The sequence below is a fragment of the Sinohyriopsis cumingii genome, chromosome 1 (assembly GCF_028554795.1).
Source record: "Sinohyriopsis cumingii isolate HCF-2022 chromosome 1, ASM2855479v2, whole genome shotgun sequence".
NCBI classification, from domain to species: domain Eukaryota; kingdom Metazoa; phylum Mollusca; class Bivalvia; order Unionida; family Unionidae; genus Sinohyriopsis; species Sinohyriopsis cumingii.
The window spans coordinates 76,190,156-76,213,452 of NC_142961.1; the positions used below are offsets into that span (position 1 = coordinate 76,190,156).

A 23,297-nucleotide genomic window follows, 5' to 3' on the forward strand; every position below is an offset into this window, starting at 1 on the left:
TAAATATAACAAGTATTTGAAATGAATGTTTATAAACAAGATATCCTTAAACGACTCCAAATCATAGACATTAGCTGTAACCGCCTCTGTCAGAATCAACACAATAAAACAGTATCAGCAGAATAAAGAAATAACAGTAGCAGCCCAAACACCACTTCCAACACTAATACTACTTTCTTTCACATCCGCCTACCGAATATGGGGGATGTTTTTCTTCACGTCGGTGATTCTGGCATAATAATAATAATAATAATAATAATAACAACAACAACAACAACAATAATAATAATAATAATAATAATAATAATAATAAAAACTTAATTTGGCAATTCTCATAACATTGCATTAAGTTAGCTTTTGACTTCCATATATAAAATAAGGCAAAAAAAAGAAACCATTAAGTGATCAATTCTTCATAAATGTGCATTAGAATTAGTCATGTTTATTGTCACTTTATTTGTGTGAAGTTGGTAGGAGTTTGAGAGAGTAATCGCTTGAGGGTGGGGAGAGGCAAATGTGTGATTTAGATTTTTTAACGTAACTTAACAATTTTTCAGTCATATCGCTACGATATCTGCAGTGTGACAATTTAAAGTGATGTCTAGCACTGGGGCATCATGCCGCAGACATGTAGCATGATGTCCCACCCAGTCACATTATCTTGACATCAGGCCGACCAGCCCTAACACTAAGCTCTTAATCCTTAGCGCCAAACGAGGCAGCTGGCAAGGCAAAGGGTAAACTCGTTTATAAGAATCGTCACTGAGCCAAATTCCTTCTTATCATTAACGACAATTAAGGGCATGGCCATTTTTTAAAATTTTTTGTTGGGGTTGGTGGGGGTAGATGAGATTTATTTTTAATAAAATGTAATTTCCAGCCCCTAATAATCTTTTTAAAAAATGTAGCTGTTGTTTGTGTAGAAAAAAATGGTCGCTCCATAAAACAAAACATTCTTATGGAAATTTATATATATATATATATATATATATATATATATATATATATATATATATATATATATATATATATATATATATATATATATATATAAAACATATGAACTGAGATATAACATACAAATCATATGAACTGAGATACAACATAGGCATTATATGAACTGAGATAAAACATAGAAACCATATGAACTGAGATATAAAATAGAAGACATATGAACTAGCTATGTAGAAAGCATATGAGTTAAGATATAACATAGAAAGCATATGAACTGCGATATAACAGAAAGCATATGAACTGAGATATAGCATAGAAAGCATATGAACTACGATATAACAGAAAGCATATGAACTGAGATATAACATACAAAGCATATAAACTGAAATATAACACAGAAGCAAATGAACAGAAAATTTTTCTGAAAGCATGTTAATCTACTTTTATTCAAGTAATATTTATTGTCGCTGAATTTGTGAATGGAGTACTTACTTACGTAGACTGGACATTGTATTGGTGCTAAATTATTAATATTCAAAGGTTTGCAGAACAACAAAATTACATCTGGAACAGGTAAACAGAAGTTGAACGTTGTTAAATTGGTACACAGCAGTTGAACATTGTAAAACTGATACAGAATAACTCAGATCAGTGTTATGGAAGGTTGTTTCAAATCAAATGCCTCTTCTATTGAGGAGTTGGGGGCGGCTGCAAGACTTGTAATTAGTATAACAATGTGGGAGGGACGAGGGGGAGAATAGGGTCTAAAAGACTGACTAGTTTACCCTGTTAAATAGGAGTCCATCAAGCCTTAACTGTAGAATGAGGGTTATTAGGCAGTCAGCCAGATCTATCAAATGTTGAAAATAATCTTGTAACGATTACCACGCGGACTACAGTACCTCTCTCTCTCTCTCTCTCTCTCTCTCCTTTTATTTATTTTATTAACAAGCACAGACTTTCTTTCTACATGTGTGGAGGTATCTGCGTACATTACTAATGGATACAAATGTTTGGAAAAGCCGGAATGTACAATTTATTTGACAAGGCGATGACAATATAATGGATTTGCGTGTGAAAGCATCATGATGAGTGTCACGTTTGCTCAGCCCCAGTTCGTAAGTCGTGTATAAGCATAGCACTTATTACAAGCCATGGTTTGATATCGAAACATTGCCGCAGGCTAGAGTTAATTTCTTACGCAAGGTTACAGTGACCAGAGAGAAGATTCGGCATCTTGGATCGGCACATACGTTAGATAGTTCTACTTCCCACCGTTGTGTTACAGCTTTGTCCTAAGATCAGAGGAACCCGCGTGGAACGGGACGTGTTCTAATTCCGTCCCCACTTGGGCAGACAGCGAGAAGGACATTGTCCGCTAAGTTTGATTGGATCGGGTCAAAGCGACATCCAGTCAGAATAGAGATGGATGGTTTGATAAGAATTTCGATCCGAATTATAACATCTAACTAACAAGCAAACATTTAATCTCGCCTAAGAAGATTGCTGAGCAATATAATGTTACTCCGGGAGTGCCACTCGTAAATTTGGAAGCAAAACTTAGAGAGGAGATTCCAAAGAAAGACAAATCTTCGTAAAGGAAGCTTTTTGGGGAACAGAACTTCCGGTTCAGATTAGTCCCGAGTCTCTAAGTGGGGAGAAGGAAGTGAGACTAGCAGAGCAGTCGGAGTCGACAAGTCTAGTCGGTGGAGAGAGTCTGTCATGTGAGAAATTCAGTAGAAATTGCCGTCCACATCCACGGCTCTTCTTTATAAGTCCAGCCAGGAATGTTAGGTGAAATAGTTAAGAATCACTAGATTAAATCGATGAGTGATACCCTTGTGATTTTTTATCTTTATTCTGGCACATCACTGTTATCTACATATTCTTCCATGAAAAAGTGTTTTGCTGCACAGGCCTTTACCAATATGGGTGGCTTTTCTTGGTGTATCACCCGAACTAGCTGGCATGTATGCATTTGCCAACCCTGTTCAAACAATTCTCACAAATGGCAATAAAGGTTACCAAAACAAATGTATGTTCATAGCATCTGAAGCTGTTCCGTTACAAGCACTTATTGTCACAAATAATGGCGGATGATTATGGTATTTCAGCAGGTCTCGATCTTTAAATTTTCCACTTTTGTGAAAACATATAATTTCATCTTTGTCACCAGGCATTTATCCAATATTGCTTTGGTCAGAAATGAATTGATTAGCATTGGAGAAGACGTCACACAGAATCTTATTTTTATATTTTTGTAATATTTGCTGTAATTGATCTCAGCTGATCGCTTTCGTCGTACCCTGTAGATTTATATCTTCGAGAGATTAAAGCTGAACATGATAAGAATATTTAAAGTTGTTTAAAGGCTACACACATGGAGAGATGTATGTCAATACATAGCTCCGATAACTTTATTTTCATGTTCCCTTCTATGAGTTATATTAGTATCTGGAATATCTCCAAAACATTGTATACACTTCTATATACACAAAGGTATATCTGATGACACTTTTTAACCATTTTGTTGCTAATATACGTTTAGCATTATGAATTTTCCTAGCAATCCAAAGAATAACATTATAAATGAATTTTCAAAGATCTACAGAATTCTATCAAAGTTCGGAAAATGTAAAACTGACTGCTTTATATAATATTTTTGCCATATTTTTTGAAAACCCACAATGTTAAATTTCCCTTATGTCCCATATTGGCCCACAATGAGGTCAGCGACTTCTAACGATATATCAATGAAGCCCTATTTGAGGTCAAGCTCTCCTTACAAAGTAACAACGTAGCCTCATTCCCACCTACGATGTAATGCTAAATCCTGTTGATACCCGTGCCACTCCTACTTACTACTTACGACGAAACATTTCTTCCAAAGAATTATTCAGAACAAGGAACCGAATTTCCAACAATTATCATGTCATTTCGATAGGCCTTTGAGTAGAATGTCTGAAACGTTTGGAATGAGAGAAGCTTACATACGTTACTAATTCGTTGGTGAATTAATGTATGGAGAGAACTCAAAAGATGCGTCAAGTGTAAACACTGATGTGGTATAAAACTGAGAAAGATGATTTCTTGTCCTGTCATAGCTGTTTACGATAAAGGAGAAAACACACACCATGTCCACCGAAAAGTTGCACTTACTCATTATCTTCCTGTCAGTAAATGGTATGTTCGGTATCAATCTCAGTATGAAAGATCTTGCACAAAATGTTTTATTCTCGAAAGGAACTGTCACCACGAAACTACAGTTTCGAAAACGAATTGTAATAGATGTCACTCGAGAGGCCATAGTTTAGGAGATACGTTAAAATCAGTTTTTCGAATAGTAACACCTAACTCAAAACCCATGGTCAGTAACTAATGCTTTAAAAGATGACATCGATATCATCAGCGAAGCGCAGGTTGGTTATCGTTCTACCTCCAACACTGACACTTCCAAGGCATCGGACGTGATCCTTCCAAGTAGATGTTGAAGAGAGTGAGTGAGAGGAGGCACACCTGTCTGAAAATGAACTTTTCTATGCAGAACAAAAGCAGTCACAAACCAAACGTGAACGAGACAAAAATACAATCAGGCTATCAAGATGCCCAAAACAAGAACAACATACAGTCGCCTATTTTGCTAGCCACTTGGCTGAAAGAATCACAAATCTGACTAGAAAACACTAAGTGACTTATTTTCGAAGCGATTACTATAATGTATATCTATTTTCCTTAGCACATAAACTAGTGGGCATCAATAGCAAAATGACACCGTACGAGACCACTGAATGTCTACGCTGACTCCATGACTTTAGCAACTAAGTAAATACGTCTATGTTTGATTCTTTAGCTATTAATAAAAGAAAAGAGTAAGGAACGTCCACCTATCATTCCTCTTCTTGTTTCAGTGATAGAGGCTTATTTAAATCGTGTTGATTTTGAAGAGATAAGAATGGTGTTGAGTCTTTGTACATCAAAATTTATTGGAGCATTACCTTTCATTCTTTCTGTCAACCTGTGAATAAGAGGTATTTTTCTTTCACATCCGCGTACCGAATATGGGGGATGTTTATCTTCGCGTCGGTGATTCTCACATAAAATGATGAATATACTATCTGTGCCATACATCTTTGACTCGTCAACAACTGTGTCTATCATCTTAAGTTAAAATTAATCCCATCCCCGGCCGAGTCATACCAAATACTTACAAAAATGGTACTAACAGCTGCCTTGACATTCAGCATTAAAGAGGTCAGTGTTAGGACTGGTCGGTCTGGTGTCAGGATAATGTGACTGGGTGGGACATCATGCTACATGTCTGCGGCATGATGCCCCAGTTCTAGACATCATTATAAACTGCCACATTGCAGACATCATAGCGATATGACTGCAAAATTGTTAAAACAGCGTTAAAAATCCAAATCACATCACATCACATAAAATGAATCCCTGGTGGAAAGTTGCGTGTGATAGTGTATGCATATTTCAATCACCTTTTTTAACATCCTACCCTTTATGTTGGATAGTCAGTGTAAGATGTTTAGTCGTTACATATGGCGTGTTGGGTAATATGTACGATAGTACTCCAAAAGTGGCTGTTGCATAGCACTCGAAATATTTGTGTATGTATGCAAGCATATAAACATCCCTACTCTTTTTCAAATATTAGCTGTGTGATGTTTTGTCACAGCACACGGTGTGTTCGATAGTAATAAAAAGGTGGTAATGGATAGTATATCAAAAGGTGATATGTAGGATAGTGTATAAAAAGGTGTGTGTTGGATAGTAATTAAAAAGTGATGCATTGGATTGTGGATAGTATATCAAACATTGTGTATTAGAAAAGGTTTATCATCAAGAAAAGGTTTCTATTGGATATCGATCAAAAAAGTATTCAATATTATCTAAAACGTTAAACATTATATTTCCACATAGGAAGCCAGAATGTTGTCAACATTGAAACGGTATGTAACATCCAAAAGTTAACATAGTAAGCCAACATGTTAAGCCTATGGACATTTTTAACACAATAATTTCCGTAGGTACTCAGAGTTGCCCTTCTTGAGGTAAGCTTCAGCAGTTTAACAATGTAGTCGTACTTGACGTTAACTACTTCTAACAATGTAACAAAAAAGCATCAGTGTTAAACCTATGGACATTTGCAACACTGCCACTCCCAAAGGGGGCCGGAGTATCGCCACATGTAAAAATAAGGCGTAATGTTAATTTCCTAAAGGAGTCATAGTGCTTCATGTTACACCGTCCGTTAAATAGCGGTCCAAAATACTCATATAATACCAACTTACTGGAATTAGCATCTTCGCATATCCATTTCCGTTGACTATACGTTTTAGATATCCATTCTTATCATATTTTCCCCTTGAGCTATAACCCCCTCTAAGTTTTTACCACTAGCATAATTGCCAATATTTCCTATTTAATGTTGTTTTTACCAGTAATAAATATTTTATTACAAGTGATTCGCAATATATATATATATATATATATATATATATATATATATATATATATATATATATATATATATATATATATATATATATATATATTGATGCCGTTTGATAATGAGCTTATGAGTAAAATGATTATGCCAATAACAACAACAGATATGTTGCATATTTGTGAGGTTTAAAGTTCTACGAGAGTCAATTACATATTATATATCATAATGTTCATTTTCGCGAAATAACTCAGAAATGTGCATTTTTGATGTAGGTTTTAACTCACAGATGAGAAAATTATGTTTAGTTGAGCATACATCGATGTTCTACGAAAAACCCTCCAGAAATATTTATACACTTCCAGTGAAAAATTCGATTTCCGGAAGTGACGCACAGTCGGGAAGTCCCACAAGTTTAGTGTATGTAATGATAGTGGCTGATAGTGACGACACTCATGCTCATCTTCGTCATTTGACGAAGGTGAACCCCTTGAACATGGCCAACTTCATGAATCTGAAGAAGATTCTGCACGCTATGAAGTGAGGCCGTATCAATTTCAGCACGAACAAGACGAGGATCAAGGCCCTGAAGAGAACATTGTGCATGATCAAGATGAGCAGCGCTTGGGCTCTACATTCTAGTAATTACTATTATCATTATTGCAGTTATTACTAATTATTACTATTCTTATTATTCTTTCGTTAATGTTATTTAAATGTCATAATAAAAAGAGAAGTGAACGAATTTGAGCAAAAGCTTGTTGGATGTCGTCAGAGAAGATTTTCATTTAGCTTGGTTCATCAGTAACTAGTGGTGTTACATTAACACTTAAGACTCGGACTGTGAGAGGCGGAGAGATAAATGCTTTATTAATTTTACTATGTACAAAAGGAGCAATCGCATCACCGTCTGAATCATCTCAAAACAAAAGCTGATTGGTTTGAAAATGGTCAAAATGGTCAAAGGATATTCCTGTAAATGGACAGTTTAGAATTTAGACATATTCCAAATCTACTTCTGAGATGCGAGAACAAATTTATAACTACTTTGTACAGATTCAAGTGAAACTCAAAGTACAATTGCATCCTAAATGGCATGGACTCTTTAATCATTTGTATCTGAATGTTATAAGAACTCCATTACTTTCAAAATGGTCAGCTGATCAGACATTGATCAACTGCAAAGACATTACAAAACTTGCCACATTAAATTATATTGAAGAAAGTCAATGAAACTATTCAAGATCCAGTGGATAACCAAATACTCTTAAAAGAGCTGATTCCACAATACGGGAAGATTACGCTGAATTTATTACACCGTGTCGTGTGTGTTAGCTGTCATTTACCAATATATTTATACTGGAAAATGCGTGATCGTTTCATGACAGTATATAATTCAAATTTAATTTGATTAGGTTACATTTGTCTCCCTACATAAAGAGTCTAGTTAAGAGAAAAAACACTCATTCAGTTTTCAGTCTATTAAGAAAGAAATAGCCACAATGCATCACACTTCTCGTTAGAGATGTACAGAAACACAATGAAAAGTAAACATCCAAGAAAACTACTAACTACTCCACTCGATATAAATGTTAAGATACTTGCTATGACTGTCCAGAAAAATACAGATTCCAGTTATCAAGATGAACACAAAGGGCGTTGATCTTCAGAGGGTCAAAGAAAAAACGCACAAAGGGGAGGGGCATTGTTCAGAAGCAGTAGAAGCAGCAGAAGAAGAACCCATACCAGTAAACACATTCAAAAATGCGAGACGAGCAGAAAAAAATTAGGTAGAAGAATACATGCCAATGAAATATTTCTAAAGATAAAGACAGTAAAAGAAAGAATGTGGTTTGAAATTTAATCGTGATTCTGATTTCACAAGAATACACAAAACGAAAGATAAATTTCTCTTTGTCTTGATTTATTCATCTAGCATGGATAAGACACTCAAACACACTTTTACGGACAATTCTTTTAATGCCGTATGGTACGTGTGACGTGTTGAATATTAGATGTATGGTTTTCTATAAAGCTGAATGGGTATTAGTTACTGTATCTTTTTCATTGGTTAGTTGGTCGCAACGCATTTTCGGTTGGATAGTATACATGAGGTATTGGTCACCACACACGACAAGTCGATAGTATAGCGTGTGTTATTCGTCACTACACAAACCATGTAGAATAGTATGTGTGGTGTATTGAACAGTAGATGGCGGAGTATTGGTCACTACATACGGCGTGTTAGATAGTTAATATCAGGTATTGGTCATCACAAAAGACGTGTTGATGGTATATTTTAGGTACTGGTCACTACTTTAACATTACATTTCCTATCGGGACTAGCTACTCCCAATGTTTTAAACATATGGTTAGCTCCATAAGTTACATGCATGGGATCCTGGCCTCGTCATATTAATCCTATAGACATGTTTAATATTATCATTTTCCATAGGGGCCAGAGGGTCCCACAATATAAACCTTACTGTTCCTGTTGATATTTTATTTCACTTTGTGTTAGTTTCTACCAGTTGTGGAGATACATATCATAAATGTAGGTGGTTGTTATGAATCAGAATGGAAGACTCCGGTGGCCTAGTGGCTACAGCGTCCGACTCAGATGCAGGATGTCGTGGGTTCTATCCCCAGACAAGTCATATCAAAGACTCAGCATTAAGATGATCGTGTTAGGACTTGTCGATCTGGTGTCAGCATAATGTGACTGGGTGTGACATCATGCTACGTATCTGCAGCATGATGTCCTAGTGCTAGACATCAATATAAAATGTCACACTGCAGACATCGAAGCGATATTACTGAAAAATTGTTAAGGCTACGTTAAAAATCCAAATCACACACACACACACACACACACACACACACACACAAACACACACACACACACAAATCTGATTGCATTAAATAATTAATTAGCTCTCCATTATGTATTGTATTCATTCAGTACGTATGTACTGGAGGAATAGTTGGTCTAAATGATTCTTCTTCTTCTCATAATACCTTGCAGAACATTGCCCAAAATGACTTTCCAAATGATTGCAGTGACGTGCCATATCGGCCCGAGAATTAAGTTTAGTCCCAATATTAATGTACATTATTGTTATTAAGATAAGGTGGCCAAGATAGAGCCTCTCCCATCAATGATTCGATGCTACATGTAACTTCAAATAAATGGCTTTACTGTATCATTTCAGTTCTTTCTTTGATCAGTGTCAGCTATATGTGTTCTTCGGATACTTTTCTACATTAAGAATGAAGGCAATAATCTGCATGTTTTGTTCACTGTAACCAGGCGCTGTCGGTATGCAATTCATTATAGTTATTACATCTCTCTCTCTCTCTCTCACACACACATACACACACACACACACACTCACACACCACACAAACACACACACACACACGACACACAAACACACACACACAAACACACACACACACACATATACACACATATATATAGAAATGGTCTCAAATGTATCTGTGGTGCATTTAATTCTAAATGTGTGTGTGTGTGTGTGTGTGTGTGTGTGTGTGTGTGTGTTGGATTGTACATACAAATGTTAACATTATCATTCCTTTCTGAAACCATACAATCGTGCGGGGTACAGACAAAATCTCGACCCCCGCCCGTCCCCCCCACCCCCGATACCCCCATTTTCAAAATATTTCAATTAATCATCCTTTACCCAATTCTATAATAATAACAACATACCGTTTAGAATTTACCAGGTTTGATGTATACTTGTGACGGTAACACAAAACACTTTTTACCCGTGGTATTCAGTCCTGGCGGCGATGATACTATCCTATACTCCATTCGTGTGAAGCTATACATTCTTAGACTCCATAGCCTTACCTATCCGAGATGATATGACCACAGCTGTGGTGTGTTGGATTGTAAAGGTGTGTGTTGGATTTTAGATAAAAATGTTAATATTAGCATTCCCGTTGAGGCTATACATTCTTAGATTCCATAGCCTTGCATGCGCGAGCTATTTGGCTTCAACTGTAAGCTTTGGCTACATTTTACCTATGGGCTAATGTTAAATCCCGTTTGGCCCTTAAGTGCTGCGAACAGGTAAATCTATCTGCTAATATTAAATCCCGTTTGGCCCTTATGTGTTGCCTAAGTGTAAACCTATAGGATAATGTTGATCCCGTTAGCCCTTAAATGTAGCCTACATGAAAACATATGGGCTAATATTAAATCCAGTTTGGCCCGTGAATGATGCCTACATGTAAACGTATGGGACAATGTTAATTCCCATTAGATCCTTACGTCTTGCCTATATGTAAATATTTGGCATAATCTTAATTTCTCTTTGGCCCTTAGCATTTGCCCACATCTATACCTTTCATCAGATATTGTTAAAAAATTTGTGTTTTTGGTTTTGTTTTTTGTTTGTCTTCATCGGGCACATCCATGGAAACCCAGTAGAACAATGGGGTATTTTTAAAAATCTAGAAGGATGGGCTACAGAGTCATGTTTTGAAGCAAACATGTTGTTTTGCTTTGCTCAGCGCAGCTCTATACAGAAAACGTAATTAATACTAGACCCTTCCAACACACCACTCTAGTATATATATATATATATATATAAGTAAGTACATGTCTTTAAATTCAGATTGAACCACCGATTATGATACGAGTTGGTGAAGCACATTACGTGATCAGAATGAAAGAAATCATTATCATTATACTTTTCGTAGTTAGTGTTTCTCTGTGTAAGCAATCTCTCTCTCTCTCTCTCTCATACAAACATACACACATTCAAATGTTCAATTTATGTTTCTGAGATTATCATTTGCTCCTTTTCTTCACACCTAAGGACAATAAATCATACATACATAGCTCATAGTCATGATACTAATACATTGTGTAATCACGATTGTACTAATACTATAGGTAATTAATGTGCCACGTAGCTGTTGTCTCTATGGAGAAAATAATGTTACAATTCCAGGTATTTGTATGACAACTGATGGAAAAATGAGCATACGTCACGTATTGTGTTTGGCCACGGCCTGGCAAAATAAATATACCGCTCGTAATTTGACAAATACCTTCATAACTTATAACGTTCCTAAGGCGGTGTAATTTTTTTCCTGCCACGTGTCCAGGATAAGTAAATACGTTCTGGTTCATACCTTTCCCGTTCTCCTTGTTTACGTATGTTTTTCAAAATCATGCGACTAATGTCGTCAATGTTCTTTAATTATGTGAGTGTGAATGTTTTGAACTCTGCATTGTTAGGTACTGGATTATGTACTCCATATTAATATAGCTATGTATTTTATGTGTGATATGCATTCGTATATGCATATACTATGCTTATTTAGAATGACCAGCAGGTGTATTCAACTGTTTTAGTTGCCTGTTAGTGAGAATAACAGCTAATTTGCAATTTTTCAAATTATCAAACGTAAAATAGTTTCTTTATGGGATGCCAACACACTACCCCTCCCCATAAACAGATATAAAATAAAATACTCCCCCCTACATAAATAGATACAAAATAAAATACCCCTTTGCCCCCAGTAAATGAATACAAAATAAAAAATGGTTATTTTTGTCACCATGGAAACCGTTGGGAATCACCCGATAAAGGGTGGCCAACAGGAAGAACTTTTCTGTTTGGCACGGCCTAACTTGACTAGCAAAGCTTATATCAACGGGAAAGGATGGAGCCCATGGTGGCTCTGCTAAAGTGAGTATGTGAGAAAGTTTGCCAGTAGCTTCCCAAAGGTCGCTTGTTCTTGCCGTGGGTTTTCCTGGTTTCATCTTGAGCCATTGGTACTCAGAAAAATTGAGTTAAACCCACAACAACAACAACAACAATAAAGGGAACTGACTAATGATCGGTACCGTTACTAAACCTTGCCCTTGCCATGGGATGATGATGGTGTCCACGCATGCATCAGCAATTCAAATCCAAGGTCAACAGTCCTAGTGAATTAAAAAGTGGACGCTCCCGCGTGAATTTTGTTTTCACACAGCTCTCCTTGTCCACCAGTCTTGTTATTAAAAAAGGCGGACAACGACTTGTTGGTCATGTTCTAATCTGCAGAAAATATAATATTTTTATTTCCATCTTACACAATATAAGAATGTACTTTTACAAATATCTTAGAAGGCCAACGAAGGAATGACGTCCAACATCGAATATATATATATATATATATATATATATATATATATATATATATATATATATATATATATATATATATATATATATATATACGTCTGAGAACCGTCTTTTGCCGATCGTTGGAGATTCGCATTTCAGCAAACCGTACGACATAGTAAGATTCAATCACGGACTCGGCTAAACATGACAAGATTAACAGCCGGAAAATGATAATCCGAAAGTGGACGGTACCGGAATCAAGGCGGTGTGTAACTAATGCAAATGAAACTGGGAGTTTTCATTCCTTTAAATTCCAGTTAAGTGTAACTAATCTCATGCCGTCAGATCCTTCTCCAACATATATATTGGCTAGTTCAGGACATCAGGCAATCCAAGTTGTACATAACTGTACCTATATAAAGATTTTAGGAAATGTAGTTCTATATTCTTACCTTTATCAATACTGAAGCTCATAAACGTCAACAATATGTGTTTAGTGAATTTTATCTATAACAAATTATGTCGGATTCCAGACATAGGACAAAATGGCTTATTTTCGTTATGTTCTCTAATACGACTACTAGGCTTCCATATCAACCATTTTCCAGAGATTGTAATCTATTTCAAACGGGCTTCCTATGCAAACATTGTATTCTGGCGCTATAGCGTTTCAACAGAATGCAGTTTTCGTAATATCCGAAGGAATTAGTGTGACTAATACTTCAAAAGACACCAGGAACTATTTCGGTTGTAATATCTTTTCTGTCCCATATTTAGTGCCTATGTTAATAGCAGTTGAGACTAAAATCCTATACTCCATATCTCAGTTTCATCTCCATGTTCGCACTTCAGTCTCAATTGTATCTCAATCTCCATCAAGTTTGCAATTCAGTCTCGTATTTCATTCTCAGTGGCATCTCCATCTAGTTCGTTAAACCTTGACCATCTAAATTTAGATATATTTCTTATACAAACGAATCGATATATATATATATATATATATATATATATATATATATATATATATATATATATATATATATATATATCGTTCCCTTGAAATAAAATTGTGTTTTTTTCAGACAGCCTGGCAACATAAAATGTAATTTATACATTTGAAAACAGATACTTTTTTGGTTATTGCAGTATTTCCAAAAAACTAAAGAACTTCAGATTACATTACAACAACCAAAAACATAAAATAAGGTTTATTTATTTAGTTATTTGGAAGTTTGTACACAATTATGCTGATACATAGATAAATATAACTTTAAATTCAAATACAGTGAAAATTATTCAAGCGAATAGAGAAAAGATTGCAATAAATTAACAGCTATCGAACAAAGTTGTAATGGAAAGAAAACAGTTTAGTCAAAAATGGAAACTATTTAGAGATAGATTTCACCCAAACTGAATAATGGCTTACTCCTTGCTTGAGAAGAATAATCTAACACATTGAAACGATTTGGTTGATCAAGAATTAGTGAATACTATTTGTGTCGTACAAAGTAATAGCTCAAGAACTAGTGAATACTATAGGTGTCGTACAAAGTAATAGACCAAGAACTAGTGAATACTATTGGTGTCGTACAAAGTAATAGATCAAGAACTAGTGAATACTATTGGGGTCGTACATACTAATAGATCAAGAACTAGTAAATAATATTGGTGTCTTGCAAAGTAATAAATCAAGAACTTGTAAATACTATTGGTGTCGTACAAACTAATAGATCAAGAACTAGTGAATAATATTGATTTAGTACAAAGCAATAGCTCAAGAACTAGTAAATACTATTGGTGTCGTACAAACTAATAGTGATGAATAAGACCAAGGAATAAACTACCCAGAGAAAATTTAGAATAAAAGTTTTTAATTTATTAATATCCATTCAAAATCGAAATGAGTAAAAACATTCTCTAGCATTAAGTGGTAGAATAGAAACATTTAATAAAAAATGGAGATAAAAATAGAGATTAAAAACATAACTGAACACGAAAATGAGTGTAAGGAGTTTTTTATCTCATGGAATACGTTCAAAACAAGTTACAAAGTCACAAAGTTATATCATTCAAATTATTATTATTATTATTATTATTATTATTATAAAAAAAATACACAACACTATTCAAATATGGGTTAGATAAGTAAATAAAACGAATGTTGTGATGTATAGTGTTGTTTTTATCAAGCAAGATTGTTAGATTTTCCAAATGATATTTGTAAGAGAATACTCGGTTTTCATCGTACAAGTTGGAAGTAATAATAATAATAATAATAATAATGACTTTGTATAGCGCCTAATCTTTAGAAGCTCTAATCTCTTTATAACATTTGACAACACCTAAAACATAAAAAACATATAATGATTCATTACAAAAAGAAACATCATGAAATTAGAAAAGATAAAAAAATGTTGAAAATATTTAAGGTAGGAAATATTATTAGGTCTTTAAGTTTGCTCTTGCAGTCCAAATAAGTGAGTTTTAAGAGCACTCTTGAATGGGATCACTGTGTCTTTGTGTCTAAGTTCAGTGGGCAATTCATTCCACGTTGCTTGGCCCTGGTATCCAAAAGAACGCTGTCCATATGACTTTGTTTTCATAGTGGGAATAATGAGTATACGATTGTCAGAAGAGGAGAATAAGTATATTGCTGGTGTGTACACATGGATGAGGTCGGAAAGGTATGTTGGGCCTGAATCCGTCAGTGAAACGTAGCACAGAGAACAAATTTTGTGTTTGATTCTGGATCGAATGGATATCCAGCGTAGGGTACAGAGCAGCGGGAAGGTGTGGTCTGACCGAAGTGCTCTAAGTATGATCCCAGCAGCTGTGTTTTGAACTTTTTGATGTTTATGGAGTAGATATTGAGATGACCAGACATAATTGAGTTACAATAGTCCAATCTTGAAAGCACTAATGAACACACAAGTGTTTTAGTGGCATCAACTGAAAGATATTTGGGAATGGAGCTGATGCGTCTTAGCTCAAGATATGCAGCCTTGCATATGTACATGACATGTTGGTGCAATGTGAAAGTACTGTCCAGAGTAACACCTAGGTTTCGTACTGGTTGTGTGAATTCAATGTTGGTGTTGCTGATATTTATTGTTTAAGATAAAGGATGTGAATGAGAAATTGTATGTGTTGTGATCAGAAAGCAATCAAATAGAAGCTAAATAAGGGCTGTTATACAATTATAAATGCCAATATTACAACTATAACACAAACCGATACTGAAATAGCAATGCTTCAGCGCGTTTTGCTGAATGTAATTTAATCCCAATAGAAACATCACAAAGTTATATTATTCAAATTAATAATAATAATAATAATAATAATAATAATTAGAATTATAATAAAATCAAAAGGCATATATATACAACTTTTAAAAACTTCTGCATTAAATCTTTGCATCAGATTAACTTGCTATCTTTCTACAATTTAGCTATAAAATAGACCTCGTACGCAAAATTACATCATATGGAAAACACATAACTCTTCAAATACATCTTAGTTCCAATCAAACCTTACATTACACATGATCACGATATTATTAAACCTGAACAAACACTGCACTTCATTGAAACACTTCTTGATAAAGTTTATTTCTATTGGCATGTTTGATTATCTGATGAGATACGGAACCTTGATATGTACTATCTCGCTTCACTTATATATTGTCCTAATATGTAATAGAATGCAACGATCGATGTAAGTAAGAATTCAGTGGAAACGTTCAATTTTAATATTGACATTGAAAATGATAAATTATTAACATGATAAAATAAATAGGGTACGATGGCATAACAGCGCTTGTTCTATAACTAACAGTATTGACAATGCGTTTGTGTCACTCTTTTAACTTCCTCCAATGTATTTCAATATTTGAAAGTAATCTTTCAAACGGATCGGAATGGTTGAAACGAGCAATCAACACAACATGCAAATGATTGTCTCTGAATGATTTTTCACAATTGGTATATATGATTGAGATGCAATGGTATAAAAGTAAGATCTCAACATAAATCCAATGTACAACAAAGTATAAAACATTTCTAATGTTTGAAAGCGTTTGTAAGGATGAAGATGCAATCTTAAGATGGAACAAAACTTGAAAACTACATTTATAAATTTATATATTTAAAACAAACCTCTCACTAAATCTTTCTGACAAACTGATGAAACCCATATTAAATAATTGTTGCCAAGTTTTGGTTTTTTTCCTGCCATACGCATTGACAACGTGTGCTTATATATTTGCAACAATTTTATTTACGTAGGTTAAGGCGTACGATAAGAATAATTGATTAATATTATGTTTCAGCGGCAAAGTCGGGCTCATGTTCTGATTCCTCCGGCATGATCGGGATCTGTCTTGAGGGCTGTTCCTCAGACGACGATTGTGCAGGGAGCCAGAAATGTTGCTCGAATGGCTGTGGACACACGTGTCAGAACCCTACCACCGTAACGTCAAGTACATGTATGTATTGACATTTCATGATTGCCGTGTGAGAGCATATTTCTCTATATATGGCACACAATTTCTTCGCAAGTCTCGTTTGGCAATGCAAAAATACTTCATTTACATTTTGTTTTAAACTAACATTGCGAAGAATGCTGACATTGCTGTCTCGTCTTCAGTCACTGTAGCTCTATATATGGTGCACGAGTGTGTGTCTTTATATTAGGAGAGAGGAAATGTCTGAAGGGGGATGGAGGGAGACTTGTTTGCATTCACTGCCCAGCTGGATGTTTCATGGGGTAAAATGAAAAGCACGATAATATCTCGACGTCATGCACAGTGTATTCTGAGCGACTGTTCGTCAACATTACATATTGTGGACAAAAAAGGTTTCGAACGAAACACAGATCTACAGATATTGCTTCACCCTCCAATCCACCAACCTATTCTCGAGTGGCTTGAGTATTAAGTTTCTTTTATTCTTGTTGAACGATATGGACGCTGACACTGACAAGAACCATTTAGGACATTCGATATTGTGACTGTCATGTCTGGCGATCCACATCATTCTAAAAATGTTTCTAACGTAAAGACGGTGAACAGACGACGATGTAAATATCATAACTATCAAAAGTAGAATTATCTTTGGCCTTTTGTTTGGCACTTGTTATAGACAGGACAAAAATAAACAAAGTATTCTTCTTTTCTTTTTCGTCTATTCTCGAAAATGTTTTCATCACATGGTTGACAATTTGTTACTTGCCTTGCGGAAGCTAAAAGAAGAGGGTGATCACATTTTTATAACTGACTATTCGTTCTTTTCCCACTTGGTTAATTAAATACATGGGAGCAACAGTTTGGTTGTTTAAAATAAGGGTATGACAAAATACATTAGAAAATGTCAAACTGAAACACCGATTAACAGTGAAAGCTAATAAACGCTGTAAAAGTGAATCTTGTCTAATACAACGGCATAAAAGAACTAAAAGGTAAAATCCTTTTTTTAAGATATTTTATGGAGAAAAAAATACATTATTCCTTTCAGCACTCAAGCCCGGAACATGTCCAAGAATATCCGGCTTCGGAACCTGTGTGGAAATGTGCTCCTCAGATTCCGACTGTTTGGGACAAAAGAAATGTTGCTCAAACGGTTGTGGACACACTTGTCAGACTCCAACCGGTATGTATAGCTTTTGTAGTTTGCCACACCACTGTAGTACTATGTGGATGAGACTTTGACAAAAAATAAAGGGAATGATCTCTAGAACTAGACATTTTAAATAAACATGTAAGACACATGTCTAAAGATACTTATGATGACGTATAGATCTGGTTTTGGAAGTAAGAGTAACTAACTTGAAGATCATTCAAAATGATGGTTTAAAAATCTATTCAACATCGGGTTCAATAAAGCGAAAAGTCATATTTTTGTTTAGAATTAAATACTAAACATTTCAGAAATAGTCAACTGTTCCTACTATCACTCTATCATAGGAATTCTAAACATATTAAATAGACTTAGGGATAACAGAAAACGTTTGAGACAGACAACGGCTTAGCCTGGACGAAATCACACCCAAAATAAATATCAGTTACAGCCCACATTGGAACAAAGGTATGCAATAAATATACGCGTACCCAATGGAACAGAGATGCAGATAATAGTCACGAATAAACAGATAAAAGAAGTTGCGATCATAATTGAAGCATACTCCACAAGATTTCAAAGTGGAGAGCTTCCACCGCAAGTAAAAATATTATTCACAGAACAAGTGGAAATATAACTATGTGGTTATGTAAATGATATAGCAGCTGTCAAATCATAAAACCAACCTATGAAACCAGATGTTAAAATGTATGTCAGCAAAGACATCGATCTAAATAAAATACTACATTGAAAGAAGATAGGAAAAATGCTGAAAGTAAAGTGTGTAATTAGTTAGGTATTTAAAACAGTCTGAGAACGTGTTTAGAGATAACAAGATAAAGGTTAATTAAATAGTTATGGAAAAATACTCTTGGGAGAAATGATGAGACAATTGTTTCAAGAAACCGGTATAACAATATTTGATTTCGTCACTGCAATACGCATGCCTATATCAACTGTCTATGACAAATTTTGTAAACAATTTAATGGGATGTGATGGTAGAGAATGTACTGCCGTATATGAGAGAAAGACCATTGGTTTCTTTCTAAAATTAAAAGATTTTATAAAAAAAACTAACAATCATCCCTTTGAGTTAGACAAGGAAGCAGCAGCATTGCCTGGAATCGTTAGCAGTTTAATAAACAGGTACCTCACTAAATAAGGACTTTCGTAGAAGACCGTGTGAATTTCGGTATTAAGGGGTTTGCTGTTTATATACTAATTGGAAGGTGTAAACAAATGGATCTCAAAAATTTAAAGATTTAAAAAAACTATTGTAGAAAAGATAACAATAGAAGATCGTGCGGCCACCGGTATCAATATAGATGAATATTTATTTATGGTCAATATATATATATATATATATATATATATATATATATATATATATATATATATATATATATATATATATATATCCTTAATATTACCCATTTTGATTTCTTCAGTATATCTTAAAATCGTATTATTGCATGCTGTTAATCAACCCTAGAAGTATTACAAAAATGTATGCATACAGATTGGCGGTAGATTTATATTATAGTTTGGAAATTTTGGATTTCTGTAATTTGTTTTTATATCCAACGATGCTAAATCTTTCTATTATAATACTTCCAGGTCATAAAATATAGCGTCACGATCAACAGCGTATCATAATTTAGACGATGTGATTTTGAAAAGTTATTCCAATTTTTATACTGTTTTTAATATATATATATATATATATATATATATATATATATATATATATATATATATATATATATATATATATATATATATATATATATATCTGTAACTGGGTGTTTGGTTGGTTTGTCGTTATCGAGACGATGATCGACCTCTGTGTTATTGCACGATCAAGTACATAATAAATTAAACTATTAAATTTATAGACCGAATAAATCGTAACATGAGACCACGTATACAGAATTTAACAGTTTAATTAATTATATAAATAAAATGAAACTGAAGAAGACATTTGAAGGAAATACTTCTCTTCAAAAATAACTACCGAGTTTTTAAGCAGTGCAATTAGACATTCTGTTTATACCGGTAAGACAAATTTCATCATGAAGTCGAGTGAGCGATCGCACTCAATTGCCCAGCATGCCTGCATAACATAGTTGATTGCTGGTCTCACCACATTCAATGTTGGTTAATCGTCAGAGCCAACGTATTTCCCCCCCCCCCTCTATCTCTCTCTCTCTCTCTCCCCACAGGCTCTTTCCGGTCATCAACCGTAATTCGGTTGCCACCTCTCTGCCCTCTCTATATTCGGGTATATATGGAGCAATTTCCCTTGTAAAGTAGATAAACATAAATATTTTGTCGAGTTTTCACTTCTGGGATAGAACATTATCCCCCCCCCCCTCGTTATGTCAGATATCGTCATATCTTAATTCGAATAGATAATAAAGCATAATTAGGGTCTTCTGGTCGCAGTCTGACAGCTAATAACCCTGGTCAAGAAGATTAATATATGTCCCTAACAGGCTAGTTAGCATCCCTAACTGAATTATAACATAGACTAGACACAATAAACAAGTACGCCCTGCCATGAACTATATAAATCGTTTACTGGATTTATTGTGGCCTGGCATGCACTCGATTTCTCGGTTAAAAGAATTCACTCTTGATTATGCAAATTATCCAAATTTATAGTTCATAATTTGCACTCAAAAAGTAAATGAGAAGTAATCTTTTCGTGTGCGAGTACAGTGATCCTCACTTTACTGTTTCCCACATTAACGTGTACTGTTTTTTATTTATCAAATCTTCATTTTCTATACTGTAATATTATTTCATCTATTTTGTACAATTTTTACATTTCTAATTCAAACTAATGAATATTTCTTTTTCCTTCTGAGTGAAAATCTTTATCTCGTTTACTTGAGTAATAATAATAAGAACATTGGACAGTTTATAGTTGGCATGTTTAATTTTCTGTAACTGTAACTAAAGAAAGAAATGGTGTAATGTGAGAAATGAAAACGGAGACGAACTTTTTTATATTTCTTATATATATTTTATAATTCATACTTTGCACTTTCAAAAGCTGGTGTTGTCTACTCTAGCAATATTTGTGTTCCCTATTTTTCAAACTGCTTACGATAGTGTACTTTACACTAAATCAGAAAGAATTATGTTGCTGTTTATGTTTTCTGCACGAACATTCATAAAACACAGCAAAACATAGCGGTATACCGCTTACATCGTGTGCGATTCAATAAGAAATCTGCTGCTTTAATCTGTCATACGAATTGTTTGCCAATACATTTTAGTAAAAACCAAAAGGAAAAGTTGCTTGCTTCGAGAGAATAATGGATATATTTCATATCGTGGGCGAAAACCAACTGGATGAAAGATATCCGTTATTTAACCGTTTCAAGCAAACATCCTTTCTTTATTTTAATATTGTCTAACAAGTGTTAGGGTGGGATAGTAAATTTCTTTACTTTTGTGACCATTAATCTCTTATTAAAGTGGTGTACTGCGAGTGTTTAGCATGAACAAATTCTACGTTTGTAACTTTTCTAAATTTAATTTGTATTGCTCTCGTACGAGATGGTGATATTTAAAGATATAATTGCGCCATCTCCCACCTACTTCCCTGAAACAATATGGACCAAACGCATTTTGATTTGCATATTAAGACTATTATCTTTGAAATGCTGCTTGGAATCCATGCTCCACCCTCTACCCCAGTTATATTTCATTACCATCATCATCATCGTGAAGATTATTATTATTATTATTATTATAGGACTTGGATGTACATACAATGGAGTAACATACCATACCGGAGACAGTTTCAAGTCATCTGATGGTTGCAACACATGCGGCTGAAACAATGGCATGGTCTTATGTACGGAAATGGCGTGCTTGAGTGGTCCTCTAGTCGTGTCGTAAATTATCTGGTCCTTGATAATAGTCTATTCATACCTGTTGAATAACATCGTTTTTTTACACTTATGATGATGAATAAAATAGGCTATTTACACTTGAAGATGATAAATAAAATAAGCTTTTTACACTCGAAGATGATGAATAAAATAGACTTTTTACACTCGAAGATGATGAATAAAATTGGCTTTTTACACTCGAAAATGACATTTGTCCAGCGTTTCCTGAATGTCTCAGCAAACCATACAGCTATAGTTTGTTCTTCCTTTAACTTGTTTATCAGTAATGACTGAGCCATTAGTTACGATTGACCACAAACGGATTCATGTTTAGAATTCAGGTGAATTAAGGACGCTAAAACAGCTGAGTTATTCAAACCACACGAGTGACGATTCAGGCAAAACCAGATTTATTGTCACATAGGCATTAGACACACTCGCACTTTATGTATTATATGAGTTTTAATCAATGACTTTTAGACACAAGCCTAAATAAAACGTTTAATAGTGTTAGATTATAGATCACACCTTGAAAGTATATAGTAGTAATATAAGTCTGTACACTTTATATAAAGAGTGTGCAGTTTAATATTTTACTATTAACACACGTTAACACATCCCTTTATGTGTTTCTGTTGGTCTAAATAAACCCATGAATTTTTTAAGAAGTATTTTTTGCTGATTAGCGATCGTGGGTAAATTTTCTTACCCTACCTTATGGGGAAAAAACTTTCTATTTTAACTGATACTATAAATATTTTAGCGGCCATTTGTCGAAACGATTCCCCAAATGGAATTGAGAATGTAGCGTAGACTTCTTATAAAGATGCGTGGTTAGTTGGGTTTGACTGGCGTTATCCAGAGGATGACCTCCCTCAATAGGATAGCCCGGAGGGATTGAAAGAAGAATGGAATTTCAACAGAGAACTGAGCGAGAATACTAGGAAGAAACAAAACAATACGAGACCCCTTTGAAAAGAAGAAAAAAAAAAACAAATTTAATCAGGACAAATTAAATTGGTAATTCAAATTCAAGTTAGATTATATGAGTAGAATTTTAACAGGTGTCTCCAATATGGAGTTATTGCATCATCATAACGAGAGGTGAAGAGAGCGCAATGTCCACGATTGATTGCATCACCTTCATTCACTTTGACCGTATATCAACGTCTCCTAGTTCATTCTTCCTGAACTCTAGGTTCTCCCCTTCAT

The 23,297-nt window shown here is 34.6% G+C and overlaps 1 protein-coding gene across 1 annotated transcript; it reads left to right on the top strand.

Moving 5' to 3' along the window:
- Positions 1-16,873: 16,873 nt before the first annotated feature.
- On the top strand, positions 16,874-22,090 carry LOC149807151 (antileukoproteinase-like). Its single transcript, XM_089962780.1, has 3 exons — positions 16,874-17,050; positions 18,078-18,212; positions 21,947-22,090. The coding sequence occupies exons 1-3, from the start codon at positions 16,930-16,932 to the stop codon at positions 22,027-22,029; spliced, it is 339 nt and encodes a 112-aa protein (XP_089818906.1). The 5' UTR covers positions 16,874-16,929; the 3' UTR covers positions 22,030-22,090.
- The last annotated feature ends 1,207 nt before the right edge of the window (positions 22,091-23,297 follow it).

What these genes read in the sequence shown, in the direction of transcription:
- LOC149807151 (XM_089962780.1), top strand. Translation starts at nt 16,930, where the DNA reads ATGATCGGGATCTGTCTTGAGGGCTGTTCCTCAGACGACGATTGTGCA. An exon ending in CACCGTAACGTCAAGTACAT is followed by an intron (nt 17,051 to 18,077) that starts GTATGTATTGAC and finishes TATTCCTTTCAG; the next exon opens with CACTCAAGCCCGGAACATGT. An exon ending in CACTTGTCAGACTCCAACCG is followed by an intron (nt 18,213 to 21,946) that starts GTATGTATAGCT and finishes TTATTATTATAG; the next exon opens with GACTTGGATGTACATACAAT.